Source organism: Thamnophis elegans, chromosome 14, assembly GCF_009769535.1.
Source record: "Thamnophis elegans isolate rThaEle1 chromosome 14, rThaEle1.pri, whole genome shotgun sequence".
NCBI classification, from domain to species: domain Eukaryota; kingdom Metazoa; phylum Chordata; class Lepidosauria; order Squamata; family Colubridae; genus Thamnophis; species Thamnophis elegans.
Window position 1 is genome coordinate 32,196,491 of NC_045554.1, and position 14,468 is coordinate 32,210,958.

Here is a 14,468-nt window from a genome sequence, read left to right on the forward strand (position 1 = left end):
AGGATGAGAACCTTCATGAGGAGATGATTATAGATGGTGAACAGAGCTAGGGACATAAACGTATTTCTATGAAAGACTTGAATCCTGCAAAACGACAGGATTCAGACTCTAAAAAACAAGTCTTCAACGTCAAATACATAGAACACAGAATGGGTTGGAAGGGACCGTGGAGGTCTTCAAGTCCAGGGGTCCCCAACCTTTTGGATCACTAAATTCATAATTTTAAATCCTGCGGACCACTAATATGATCTGCCTAATGACTGGTTGGGTGGGCATGGCTAGGTGGTCATGTGACTGGGTAGTCGTGGTCAACTTGATGTCACTTGCATCGAGCGGCGCATCACCGGCCTCTGTTACCTTCCCACCAAAGGTGGTCCCTATTGTTCTACTTGCATTTTTTACATGCTTTCAAATTGCTAGGTTGGCAGAAGCTGGGACAAGTAATGGGAGCTCACTCCGTTACGCTGCGCTGGGGACTTGAACCGCCAAGCTGCTGACCTTTCTGATTGACAAGCTCAGCATCTTAGCCACTGAGCCATCACGTCCCTTTTAAGAAATTAGCTATGTTTATTTGAGCCATTAGTCCACAAGTAGATTATCATGATGGTGCATGTCTAAAGACATACAAAAACAAATGTGTGAAAATAGTTCAGCCCTTCTCAGAACATTGATTTAACAATTCAGTGATGGGTAGCTTGTTCTATTGGAGTAGAAGAGGCTCACCACATCTGCTATATAATCCAGACTCTTATTTTACAGTGGTTTCACTACTAACCATAAAAACTGTAACAGTGGAACTGTATAAACAAATTGAGCAGTGTTTTTACTGTAAAACACGAGCACACTATAAATATTTGTCTTCCCCCTTCTCTCAGCATCTGTAATGAGAGAAAGAAAATTCATACCATATGTTTATCGTGCAAGGAGAAAAACATGTACCTCAATAGTTCATCCAAGTTTGGGAAGCTGTTGAATTGTTTTAATTGTTTCTTTATAAATCACTCGGCTGAATGTTTCAGGTGTCCCAAATGCTGATGGGAATATTATAGCAATAAGACCAAAATTGGGGAAGGGAAAGGGGGGAGGGGAATGACACCTTATACTATTTCTTACATTATCTGTATCATTTTAATCTGTCATTTTATTTTAAACCTGGACAGATTTCTTTGCTGCAGAATCATTGGATGTGATACTATAGTGCCAAATTTCATACAAAATTCTGTCAGGATAATGTTCTGCCATTTGAGGCATTGAAAAATAAAGCAAGAACACCTTTACGATCACAACTCAAGATCACAATTTTTTGCTGCCAAGAAAGGCAGCTGTTAGCTGAGTCATGCCCAGTTTTGTGACTCCTGCCAAGCAAAATCACTGCAGTCGTTAAGATAATTGTGTGGTTATTCAATGAATCTGCCTTCCCCCACAATTTATTTTGCTTGTCAGAAGTCAGCTGATCACAAATGGGCATCATATGGACATCCTGGATTCCGCAACCAGTATAAACACATGCTGATTGCCAAACATCTGGGTTTTGGCCATAGGGGATGCTACAACAGTTATAAATGCGAGGACTGATTTTAAGTCACTTTCTTCAGTTCTGTTTGAATGGCTGCTAAACAAATGGTTGTAAGTTGTGGACTACCTCAACTCTATACCCTTTTCTCATGTATGAAAGCAAACTGAAGGAGATGGCGTTCTTTCTGCACCGAAAATGATTTGCATTATCTATCAAGGAGGACCAGATGAAGGAGTGAAGAATAAACCAAATATCACATGAAGAAAATATTACTACTGTTGGTTGATGTTCCTGCCTCTATCTAAAAGCAGAGTCAATCTTCCCCGCTGCTTTTATCCTATAAAGGATTATAAGAAGTGAAGACAGACCCTGACTGGTGATTACCGTACCTTCTTGCCTGGTGCTGTCTAGCCATACTTTTGTCAGTGGTTTTATTAGCTAACTACAATTTATTCATACACTTCATAATGAATGATTATAACCAAAAGAGAATGCAATGGGACATATATCTAAAATCACAGGATATTGAAAGTATCATGTTGCAGATACCCTCTGCTCCTCCAGGGGACAATTTTATCCATTTTCATTGCATAACGTTTAATGGGATACATCCCATATTGTTCACCAGCTCCACAGCTAGTTCGGGGACCCAATTTATCTCGATTTTATTTGTACCAGAAAAAGAAAAACACTATTTGCAGCCTGCTCACCATTTCAGAGACTTGATTTCCCTGAATAAGTGAGGAAGTCATTTAAATGGCATACACGGTTTAATAGAAGTGAGTTACAAATGCATGGGTTCCACAAATAGACAAAGGAAAGTGGGTGTAGACTTTATCATATGTCTAGGTAGATGGGCCACAAGAGAAGATTAAGAATTCCAGCTTAGTTACTCACCATTTTAAGACAACGAGCTTGTAGGAGAGATACTGGCCAAGCCAAGAAGAAGAGTCAAGCAAGAAATTTGTCTGGAATCCCTACATGAGCATAGGAAGGCAAAGTCTGACCCCTCTTAAGTGTTATTGAACTTTATCTAGTTTCACCTAGGTTCAAACCATTAGTCTGAGAAGATACCTATGTAAGAGTTCCTACTTGAACTCTTCAAGTGTGGGTCTAGTTACTTGTACCTAGAGAGTTGGATCCTAAGGTGTTCTTTAAGTCAACATTCCTTGCACTATACAGATGTTTTATGCCACATCTATACATCTACACCTTTGTTGTAGAACTCTTCAGTCCTTTAATGATTGACAAGCAGTGCTAACATTTATTTTTCTTTCTGCTTGTGATCCATTAGATGCAATCTCATCACATTGCATATTTTCTGAAGTCTTCATTAAGGAAATACCTACAAATGGGAGCTATGAAACCCTGCTCAATCATTACTCTTTCATTCAATGATGTCAATGTAATATAATAGGGAATAGCCCAGCTGATTTCTATAGCTTGTGGCATAGGATTTCGGCAGTCTCATGAGCAAACGTGTTTACAAACTCTACTGGAGTGTTTTTCATTAAGTCTTAAAGTCAATCAAGCGAATTGGAACAACCGTTCCCTTCTTTGCAAAGTATTGATAATTCCCCCCCCCCCCGACTGCTTTAGGGCCTTGGCTATTGCTGAGAGATTTATGCTTGACAATGTATTTTTGATTAAAATGTATCAAAGATCTGAAATTCTAATTTTCTTCTTGGAGGAAGAGGTGGGCTCAGGTTTTTGCAGCCAAGAAATTAACATGCAGTTCTAAATTATGACCAAATTCTCAAATACAACTGCAGCTAGAAATCTATCAATTTGGGTTTTACTCCATTAAACATTTTACCCTAATAGATTATTTGAAGGTAAGGTAAAAGTTCCCCTGGCACATATGTGCTAGTTGTTCCCAACTCTAGGGGGTGGTGCTCATCTCTGTTTCAAAGCCGAAGAGCCAGCGCTGTCCAAAGACATCTCCATGGTCATGTGGCCGGCATGACTAAATACCAAAGGCGCACGGAACGCTGTTACCTTCCCACCAAAGGTTGTTCCTATTTTTCTACTTGCATTTTTACATGCTTTTGAACTGCTAGGTTGGCAGAATCTGGGACAAGTAACGGGACCTCACTCCATTACATGGCGCTAGGAATTCAAACGGCCGAACTGCCAACCTTTCTGATCGACAAGCTCAGTGTCTTAGCCACTGAGCCACCGCGTCCCAATAGACTATTTATTATTACTGAATTTGGACAGAAAGAAATATACACAAACAGTTGTAAGGCTTGGAAGAGTGAGAGGGTAATCTTCTGTTTCATATATATGTTTTGCATATCCTTTCTTTAGGATGCTATTATGCAGATTCAATATTATCTGATGTTCCCTAAGAATAAAGACAATTGGTACATGAAAAGATGGCCACATGAACTGATGGCAACTCAAATGTATGTGGAGCATGTCCCAGAAGTAGAGCCCAAAAATGCATATTTTAATGTTCCAATGTTTTGTATGGCATTTTAATTGTTTGACTGTAAACCACCTAGAATCATGGGACGCGGTGGCTCAGTGGCTAAGACGCTGAGCTTGTCAATCGGAAAGGTCAGCCATTCAGCAGTTCGAATTCCTAGTGCCACGTAACCGAGTGAGCTCCCGTTACTTGTCCCAGCTTCTGCCAACCTAGCAGTTCAAAAGCAGGTAAAAATGCAAGTAGAAAAAATAGGAACCACCTTTGGTGGGAAGGTAACAGCGTTCCTTGCTGACCACGGAGACATCTTCGGACAGCACTGGCTCTTCGGCTTTGAAACAGAGATGAGCACCACCCCCTAGAGTAAGGAACGACTATCACATATGTGTGAGGGGAACCTTTACCTTTTACACCTAGAATAGTCTCAGAGAGATGGGTGGCATAGAAGTCTAAGAATAATAAAATATTTTCCACAAAGCATCTTGTTTCTTGGAATGCAACAGAAATGTTTGGAAGGTATGGCTCTATGTAGTGTTGCATCTTTACAAAAGATCACTTTCATGCTTAATTTCCTCTAACGAGATTAATTTTGCCACAAAAGGAGCAAGATGTTTGTCTAATTTGTGCAGTTTGCATTTCATGAATCTCTTTAAAAACATGTTTGCAATTCCAGTTGTTATACTCTGAGCTAGTGGATTTTGTGTTACTCTTTCAATTACCCTCTCTTGCAGTTTTCTGTGTCATCTTAAGATGCTGTTCCTGTAATTTTAAGGCTCTCATTTCAAGTGCTAGTTAATGCAACCTTTGGCAGTCAAAATAGACTAACCCATGGCATCAAAGCTAGTCTGCCATTGGTGGCAGCCATACAATTTAAATAAAAGATACTTTGAAGAGAAATCCATTATATCAATAGACTCTCAACAGAAAGCATTGACAAACCAACACAAATACACTTGACAAAGAATTTTTAAAAAACTGTCTTTCTATTAGATTCAGACCATAAATTGATTGCAAATAAAATTGCCTTTTTTCAGTTTAAGTAGCTTTTATTTATATTCCTTCCAAGATTACTTCCAACTGATGTAAATTCTGAACACCCACTAATTCACTACTTATGCAATTCAAGTAATTAAAGTTCAGTAACAACTTATTCTTTCTGCTTCAGCACCTGCATTTCATTTATGTATTTTACCGAGTCATAAATCTGAGGTATTGTCAAAGTGCCATAATATTAGTGGCATCATCAAAGTTAATTAGTCCTTCTCAATAAACAACAGCAATCCCATTACAAAGATATTACAAAGCAATCCCATTACAAAGATAGACCGGAAGTACTCCAGCTACTGTACTCTAAGATTAAATAGTATTGTGAACAATTAGGAGAGAGAAACAGCTAATAAAGAAAGCTATTTTGAAGCTATTCATAATAAACGCAATGCAAAAACTTTGTTTTCCAAGGGATCGCAACTTTCATATTGCACTGATTACTTCATCACACATGGAGAGCATCATGTTAGGAAAGCAGAACCGGATGTTGTGATGATTGTATGGTGTATGCTAGGTCCCCCAAATGAAATGAAGCTAAATTCAACCACAGAAAGAACAAAAGAACATTTTGACAGGACAGATTCCATACAAACATTTGAAATACATTTCACAAAGACTGGTGTCTTTCATAGGTTTCCATTATATTTTACCACACTATTACATTAAATCCAATGTGTTTAAAACCACACTACCAGTAGTGCACCCAGTAACAGTAGAAAGGCTTGTATTTCATCTATTATAAGTTAAATCAGTATCTCCTTCAATTTGGACACAAACATTCAACTTCGCAACTGCCTGTATTCCTATCAAAATTTTAAAGGAATCATGTATTTATCCTCTTTTCCATTTTATGCTTCCAAATGTGTTAATTTAGTCTTCACTTTAAATTACAAACTTTCTCAGAGTAAGGGTGTGTCTTGTTCTTCCAAACATCTCCAATGAAAGAAATTATATATTAGGAATGAGAGAGAGTCTTCTCAACAGTGGGATCCAACACAGTGATATTTCCTCCATAAATAGGGCCTGAAGGGTTGTTGTTTCCTTTCCAGCTCAAAATCAAAATACTGATTTGCTCAAGCATTTTTTTATTGTATATGTAGTTGTCTGTCTGTCTCTCTCTCATTTATCTAACAGTATATCTATCTATATATCATCTATCTACAGTATCTGTCTATCTATCTATCTATCTATCTATCTATCTATCTATCTATCTATCTATCTATCTATCTATCTATCTCTATCTATCTCTATCTATCTATCTATCTATCTATCTATCTATCTATCTCTATCTATCTCTATCTATCTATCTATCTATCTATCTATCTATCTATCTATCTATCTATCTATCTATCTATCTATCTATCTATCTACCCACCCTGTTTCCCTGAAAATAAGATCTCCCCAGATAACAAACCCAATTGGGCTTTTAAGCGTATGCGCTAAAATAAGCCCTCCCCCCCAAAATAAGCCCTCCCCAAATATATTGCAACACAGCAGTAGCCATGAGGTGACCACACTCGCCGCCTCCTGCACCTCAAAAACAATAAGACCTCCCTGAAAATAAGGCCAAGCACTTATTTCGGGGGTCAAAAGAAAATAAGGCCCTGACTTATTTTCAGGGAAACACAGTATCTATCTACCTACCTACCTATCATCTCACTCTGAGAGACTCATAATTACCTGATTTGCTCAGCTGACATCTCTACATTTTATTAATGTCATTTTAATTTCTCATTTTTAAGCGGCATCTTTTTCCACATTATGCACCATGTGCGGAGCTTAGGAGTTTGAGGTAGAAATCTCTGAGCACTTGTAAGCTTTAAAGCACAAATTTAGATATTCATAAAGCAAAGATCCTTACCCATTCTTTCAAGATCTGGCGCACGGCCTCATCCGCTCTTGAGGTGTTTCGGCAGGCTAGAATGACATGGGCACCATGGAGGGCAAAAGATTTCGCCGTTTCTAAACCTGTCACAAAGCACATATTGGGAAGACCCAGTAAGGAACACAACATCAGGTCAGCAGGGAAATATGTCTGCCTGGGTCCTAAGTATTTGTGGAAACAGTTTATTCTCCTGACTCATCAAATTTCTAGCTGGCTTCCAAAAAAAACCTGGAGCCGATACAAAACAAAGTCAACTTAAATGCATGGATATAGAATAAAAATAGCAGTGTTAAACTCGGCAATCAGCTTTTTTCCTGCTTCAGATGTGCATTCATTAGCGTGATTAACTGTTGCTCTTTTGTGTTTTATCCATTTCCTTTGAGATTTTTCAATTACAGGTTTCTTAAAAAATGCTTCCGCTAACGTTTTAAATGTAACACAGACTTTTGGGGGGGGGGGGCAGAGTTACTTGGAGTAAACTAAGGCAGGGGGAAAGGCAGCTGTCAAAGCGCCGAAAATGAATCCGACGAACAAAAGCCAATGCAAATAGACATGGCCCAACTATTTAAAACTGACAAGGTCTTCAGCACATGGTTCAATCTTCTATTTCAGTTAGTGCAAGCATCCCACCTTTGAGGAAGCAACGGAGAGAAAGCACTATCCGTTCGTAGGAGGGAAAGAAATCAGGGTCCTTGTCTGCTCTTTCCAAAAGTAGACACAATACTTATTTACGTTCTTTATTTAGGAGTTTGTTTATGTATTTCATTATTTGTGTATTTACTTATTTATTTCCCGCCAATTTTTTTTACAAACAACTCGAGGCAGTGAACATATCCAACACACTTTCCTTCTATTTAAATCGTTTAAATCATGAAATCCTCCTGTTTTTAATCCTTATCCTATATACAAACCTTCAGACACACACCCCCTCCATGCAAATGCACCCTTTCCCTCAGACCTACATCCATTCCCTCAGAAATCTACTCACAGGCCCTCTTCGTTCAGGTGTTCCGGCTACCTGGCTAATTTGAGCCACGCCCAGGGGGAGGGGGAGGGGAGGTTTCAAGGCTGACTTTTCGAAGTGGCTTCACACACACACACACACACACACACACACACCATCCAGGCTTTTGATCTCACAAAGACTTTGAATTGAATTGAATTGAATTTATTATATTTCTATGCCGCCCTTTTCCCCTAAGGGGACTCAGGGCGGCTCACAATCCAAGTCAAGGGAGGGGGTACAGATAAGGAATAAAAAAGACGAACAGAACAATACACAATTTAAAAGCACACAACAACCATACCATTGGGGGGGGGGGGCAAAAGCTCTTTAGCCCCAGGCCTGTCGGAACAGCCAGGTTTTAAGAGCTTTGCGGAAGGCCTGGAGGGTGGTGAGGGTTCTTTAAATACTTTAAAGCATTTTGTTGTGAAGAATCTACCCACAAACACATTGGCATCATATCAATCAGAATAGAGGAGGAAGGGACCTTGGAGGTCTTCTAGTCCAACCCCTCCCCCCCCCCACCTCAAGCAGGAGAACTTATCCCGTTTCAGACAATTGGCTGTCCAGTCTCTTCTTAAAAGCCTCCCCATGACTTCTGAAGACAAACCATTCCACTGGTTAATTGTTCTCACTTTGGGGAAGTTTCTCCTCAATTTCAGGTCGTTTCTCTCCTTGATTAGTTTCCATCCATTGTTTCTTGTCCTGCCCTCTGATGCTTTGGAAAATAAGTTAACCACCTCCTGTCTATGGAGATTCTCAGTCATCCAGGTCATGGTTGTCCCAAAGGTGCTTTTTCAAGAGGACTTTCCTGTTTTTCTTTGAAGACTTTTCGCTTCTCATCCAAGAAGCTTTTTCAGCTTCTGAGCTGAAGAAGCTTTTTGGAGGAAAAGTGAAACGTCTTCAAAGAATAACCAGAAAGTCCAGTTGCCTCTTGAAAAAGCATCTTTAATTGACCCCTTCCACTTTGTGGCAACCTCTCAAACACTGGAATACTGCTATCATCCCCCCCCCCCCGCCCCAGTTCTTCTTTTCTCTAGACCAGCCATCCCAGCTTAATACTTTCAAACTACTCGGGGGTTGCCGCAAAGAAGAGGGAGTCAAACTATTCTCCAAAGCACCTAAGGGTGGGTAGAACAAGAAGCAATGGGTGGAAACTAATCAAGGAGAGAAGCAACTTAGAACTAAGGAGAAATTTCCTAACAGTTAGAACAATCAATTTGCCTCCAGAAGTTGTAAATGCTCCAACATTGGAAGTTTTTAAGATGTCGGATAACCATTTGTCTGAAGTTGTGAAGGGTTCCCTCCCTGGGCAGGGGGTTGGACTAGAAGACCTCCAAGGTCCCTTCCAACTCTGTTATTCTATTCTAAACTAGAAAGAGTCAAATTAGCGCTTGAATATTTAACACAACAGATAATACAAAAAAAATGACCATTTGTTCCTTTTTTTGTTTTAAGCAAGATGCAGGATTGGTTTAAATCTTGTTTATCCAAAGGAAAAACGCTATTGAATATACACAGCTTCACTCCTAGCAGTACCCTGGGGCAAGACAAATTTAGTTTACAACATAGGGTATAACTTAAGATTAAAGAAACAACTGCTTACATAAATTTATACCATTCTGTGCAATTACATGCTTACAGTGTTTAAGTCTAAGCAATTTCTCTTCCTTTTTAAAGCCATTCATTGTATCAGGCAACTTTAATTATCTAAGTAATTCACCGCTCGCAGATGAATCTAGTTTTCAACATATGCAAAATACTTTCCCCTGTTTTAATTCCACTGAGCAAATGCAAGCAAAGAAACTTTCGGAAGGCAGTTGCTGAGCTGCTCCATTTTTAGTGGGCCATATGCTTTACTGTTTTAATAAAATAAAGATTGATATTTAAAAGCCATTTACATTTGTTTCAAAATTGGTTTCATACTGTAATACAAACAAATAGCACTTGATTACTAAGTTTAAGTACTCCCCAGCAAGTTTCTAAGGAAAAGATCAGAAGTGCTGAAAATTAAAATGGTTGCTTAGTGCCTTCCTTTTCCTCTAAATCTTCACAATTAAGAAGGGTCTGACATCCCTTCTCAGATCCCTTCCAAAACTCTTCAAATATCTTCTGGGTTGATTCTAATTAACAATCCTGGCTAATATGAACACACTTTTTAATATTCATTGTCAACAAAGTGGAATCAGTTTACCAGCATGTCCGTCTGGAGACGTTAGGGCAATGTTGGAGAACCTTTTTGGCAACGAGTGCTGAAACAGGCGTACACAAGTGCGTATGCACATGCCGGAAAACTGAAGAGCAGCCACCTGGCTTTCATGCACGTGCTAGGAAGTGATCTTCTAGTTTCTGGCATGCGCACCAGCCGCCTGGTCTTCTGGTTTCTGGCATGCAAGCACGTGTAAAGAGCAACTTGCCAGTGCGCATGCGTGCACCAGAAAACGGAAGATTATCTTCCCGGCGCGCACATGCACACCGGGTGGCTGCTGTTCCAGTTTCCAGGTGTCCCGGGTGTGTGAAAACCAGCTGGCCAGCACACCAGAACCTGGAAAATCAACAGGTAATGGCTCACATGCCCAGAGAGATGGCTCTGCGTGCCACTTCTGGCACAGGTGGCATAAGTTTGCCATCGGGGTGCTAGGTTATTTTATGCAAAGTGCTCAATCCTTTCCTAGTTTTGGAAAATCCTCTCAACTGATTTGCAAATGTCTTACTGAAATAGTGAAGGTAGCTCAATATGAAATATTCCCTACATCAAACTACACAGGTAATCCTCAAATTACGTTCCTCAAGTTAACCTGTACATTTTTCTAAATAAAGAAATGCAATCATTCATTTAGTGACCATTCAAAGTCCCAATGGCACTGAAAAAAAAGTGAGTTATGAGATTGTTCATTTACGGCTTGTTGGAAGAAATGTCCTTCTGGGTTCGGCTCCAAGTGGGGAAAAAGACACTGGAGACATGGAGGCTGCTTGGAAAGATGGTTTAATGGTGGACAGGGCCACCTGGCTTGAGCTCCTGAACAGAAAAGGTGATCACATGCTTCAATGTTGGTGGAGAAGAAGAGAAGAAGGGCTGAGATGCTGAAAGTCCCTGGTTTTATGCCCTCTCTGGCCTTTGATCTTGAGCTTGTATTCTGATTGGTTGTCACACTCCCATGGGGCCATGCAGGGGCAACTCTCTAGGCCAGCGGTTCTCAACCTGTGGGTCGGGACCCCTTTGGGGGTCGGATGACCCTTTCACAGGGGTCGCCTAAGACCATCAGAAAACACACATTTTCGATGGTCTTAGGAACCGAGACACTGCTCCTCTATGGTTGGGGGTAACCACAACAAGAAGAACTGTATTAAAGGGTTGCGGCATTGGGAAGGTTGAGAACCACTGCTCTACGCTGTGTTTTGAATCCAGGTTTGGTTGAGTTCTCAGATGCCATGTGGTGAGTGGGTGAAGGCTAATCATGCCTGAAGGGGAGCTGCACAGAAGGGGAGAACTCTTTATTATGTAAAGGAACTGGCCTAGGCATCTTAATGGCCCATTGACAAAGGGGGATGGGCAGGAAGCTGCAGGGAGCTACTCTGTCTTTTTAAAACATGTTTCTTCCTTTTCACTTCCATGGAAATATAATATTCTGCAATTCAATATTTCCTAGGATATTTCATTTTTCTGGGAGAGGGCTGGGTGATAACTTTCCATAGGCTGTTGTAGCATCCTGTGGTCACGTGATCAAAATTTGGACACTTAGCAACTGGCACGCATTTGCAGTTGCAGTGTCCCGGGGTCAGGTGATCACCTTTCGCGACCGTCTGACAAACAAAGTTAATGGGGAAGCCAGATTCCCTTTAAAACCAACTTAACGTGTTTCACTTAACAACCGTGGCAAGAATGGTCGTAAAACAGGGCAAAATTCACTTAACAGCTGCCTTGCTTAGCAATGGAAATTTGGGCCCAAATATAGTTGTATGCCGAGCACTACGTGTAATTGTATATTTTTTTAAAAATAGAATTAAAAGATATAAGAAGAAAGTTCAGTGTATCTTCATAATAAAACCAGTGTGAATATTAATACTGTATACATAAAAGACTGTTGTAATAATGCTCAGTATAAAGCTGTATGTAGCTCAAATAATAAACTCTAAGCTGAATTTCCCTGACAATCTATTTTAAATGGCAACAAGCCGACAAACAATATGTCTCACCCCATATTAATCATTTCCTTTAAAAAAATGAAATTCCGCTAGTGTTCAATGTTCTGTTCTTCATTAAACCATTAATATTTTATAATATATGGTATTTTCGGTAAACTGTTAGCCTCTGGATTTCCTGAGGTAACCGCTGCCAGATATCTGAAGCAACACAGGCATTTTATACATCATCACTGGAGTGTAAGATAAATTATCATCTCATGTATGATATACAGAAGAAACCTCTGTTTATTTTGGTTCAATAATGTACTAAAGTGTTTATATCTTGATTTTTTTTCTTTTTACTTCAGTTCCAAAGGCTTTATCAAACAGTAGAGTATAAAATAAACGACAATGTCCAATTAGAAAAGATACAGTACATCTCAGCGACACAGTGGCTCAATGGCTAAGATACTGAACTTGTCAATCAGAAAGGTGGGCAGTTTGAATCCCTAGAGCCGTGTAACTGAGTGAGCTCCCATTACTTGTCCCAGCTTCTGCCAACTAGCAGTTTGAAAGCATGTAAAAATACTAGTAGAAAAATAGGAATCACCTTTGGTGGGAAAGGAACAGTGTTCCATGCGCCTTTGGCATTTAGTCATGCCAGCCACATGACCACGGAGACGTCTTCGGCAATGCTGACTCTTCAGTTTTGAAACGGAAGTGAGCACTGCCCCCAGAGTCAGGAACGACTAGCACATATGTGCGAAGGGAACCTTTACCTTTACAGTACATCTTAAAGAATAAGAGTATCAGCCAGCATATTTTCTTCCTACAATCCTCTTTCTCAGAGACTCTTTTCAATGGAGACATCAAGCACTGGACAGAATTTTTCAAAAGTGGAACAAGATTGCATTATTGGGGTTTAGGGCACACCAGGAATATTTTGAGGAAGCAGAAAAACATTCTGCATTTTCCAGTTATTCAACTTAGCCCAATCATGCCTCAAAAGTGTTGAGAACCCAACATTGTTTCCCATCCCAATTCCCTATCAGATGATGACTAAATCAAGAAACTTATTAATTGAGCCCCTAAGAAATTAGGAAGTTTGAAGGATTTAGTTTTAAGGTAGCTTCCATCAAAGCTGACACCAGCCAGAGCATTGTTGTTAGTTGTGAAGTCATGTCTGATCCATCATGACCCCATGGACAACGTTCCTCCAGGCCTTCCTGTCCTCTACCATCCTCTGGAGTTCATTTAAGCTCACACCCAATGCTTCTGTGACTCCATCCTGCGACCTCTTTCTCTGTTGTTCCCTTCTTCTTTTGCACTTCCCCAGCATTAGGCTCTTCTCCAATGAGTCCTTCCTTCTCATTAGGTGGCCAAAGGATTTGAGTTTCATCTCTGGATCTGGCCTTCTAAAGAGCAGTAAGGGTTGATCTCCTCCAGGACTGATTGGTTTGATCCCCTTGCAATCCAAGGGACTCGCAGGAGTCTTCTCCAGTAGTGTAAGATCAGAAGGTATGGAAAGACCTGGCCTATAGAATTGACAAGAGTCGGACACGACTGAAATGGATACTATCATCATTATTGTGATTTGTAAACAAAACATACTTTGGGGATTAGCATGATGTGTCACTTATCCAACCATGGTTAAATGTCATTTCAAAAAACCCTGGTTAAGTCGATCATAAACCTAATGCAAGAAAAGCAGAATGCTTTTTTCAGAAGTACCTATTTCACATTACTTGTCTACTTTAGGAATTGAAGTGGCAAACCATATACTTACAAAACACTAGATTCTGTAAAGTTGGCCAAAAACTTAAACTGTATCGTGCTTAATAGTTTGGATATGCTTCTACAAAACACGTGCATTTTGCACAGATTTTTAAAATGAAGATGAAATATAAGCAAATATATATTTGCTAAATTCCATTGTTATTTTCTAAGTCTACCTCATTAAAATAAAAGCCAGCATCAAGTATATTAAGATTTGTTCATTTTTTTAAAAATTGGTTTGACCAAGGCAAGGTAGAATTTTGATATCTATTACTGTGGGAATAAAAAGTACTTTAACATGGTACATGCCAACTTTATATAGACTGTATAAATATCTGTATGCACAGAGCTTTTAGACCACATAGAGTTCCAGTTTAAACATTTAAATCATCTACTTCTCTTTAGAAATTGCAGAAATGTATTTCACATAGAATTAGGCACAAAAATGTGTAATTTAATAGATATTTTCAGAGAATTATTGAGATATCTAGGTGGATCGCTGGGCAGAGGGAGATAAAAGGCAGAATATTTTGATATAGTAAGATTATCTATATGAGGCTGCCTTTGAGAACCACTCAGAAAGGTCAATGATCCCAAAATGTAATAGCCAGAATATTGCCTGGAGCCAGTTATGGCAAGATGCAGTTTCTTCATTACAACAGTTTCATTGGCTTATGAACTATTCCCA

The 14,468-nt window shown here is 39.7% G+C and overlaps 1 protein-coding gene across 1 annotated transcript in view; it reads right to left on the minus strand.

Moving 5' to 3' along the window:
- The window catches only part of WWOX (WW domain containing oxidoreductase), a 587,962-nt gene that overhangs the window by 547,964 nt on the left and 25,530 nt on the right, over nt 1-14,468 (minus strand). Inside the window, exon 5 of the mRNA XM_032230503.1 lies at nt 6,853-6,959. Coding sequence (XP_032086394.1) covers nt 6,853-6,959 — 107 coding nt within the window. The remainder of the gene's footprint in view (nt 1-6,852; nt 6,960-14,468) is intronic.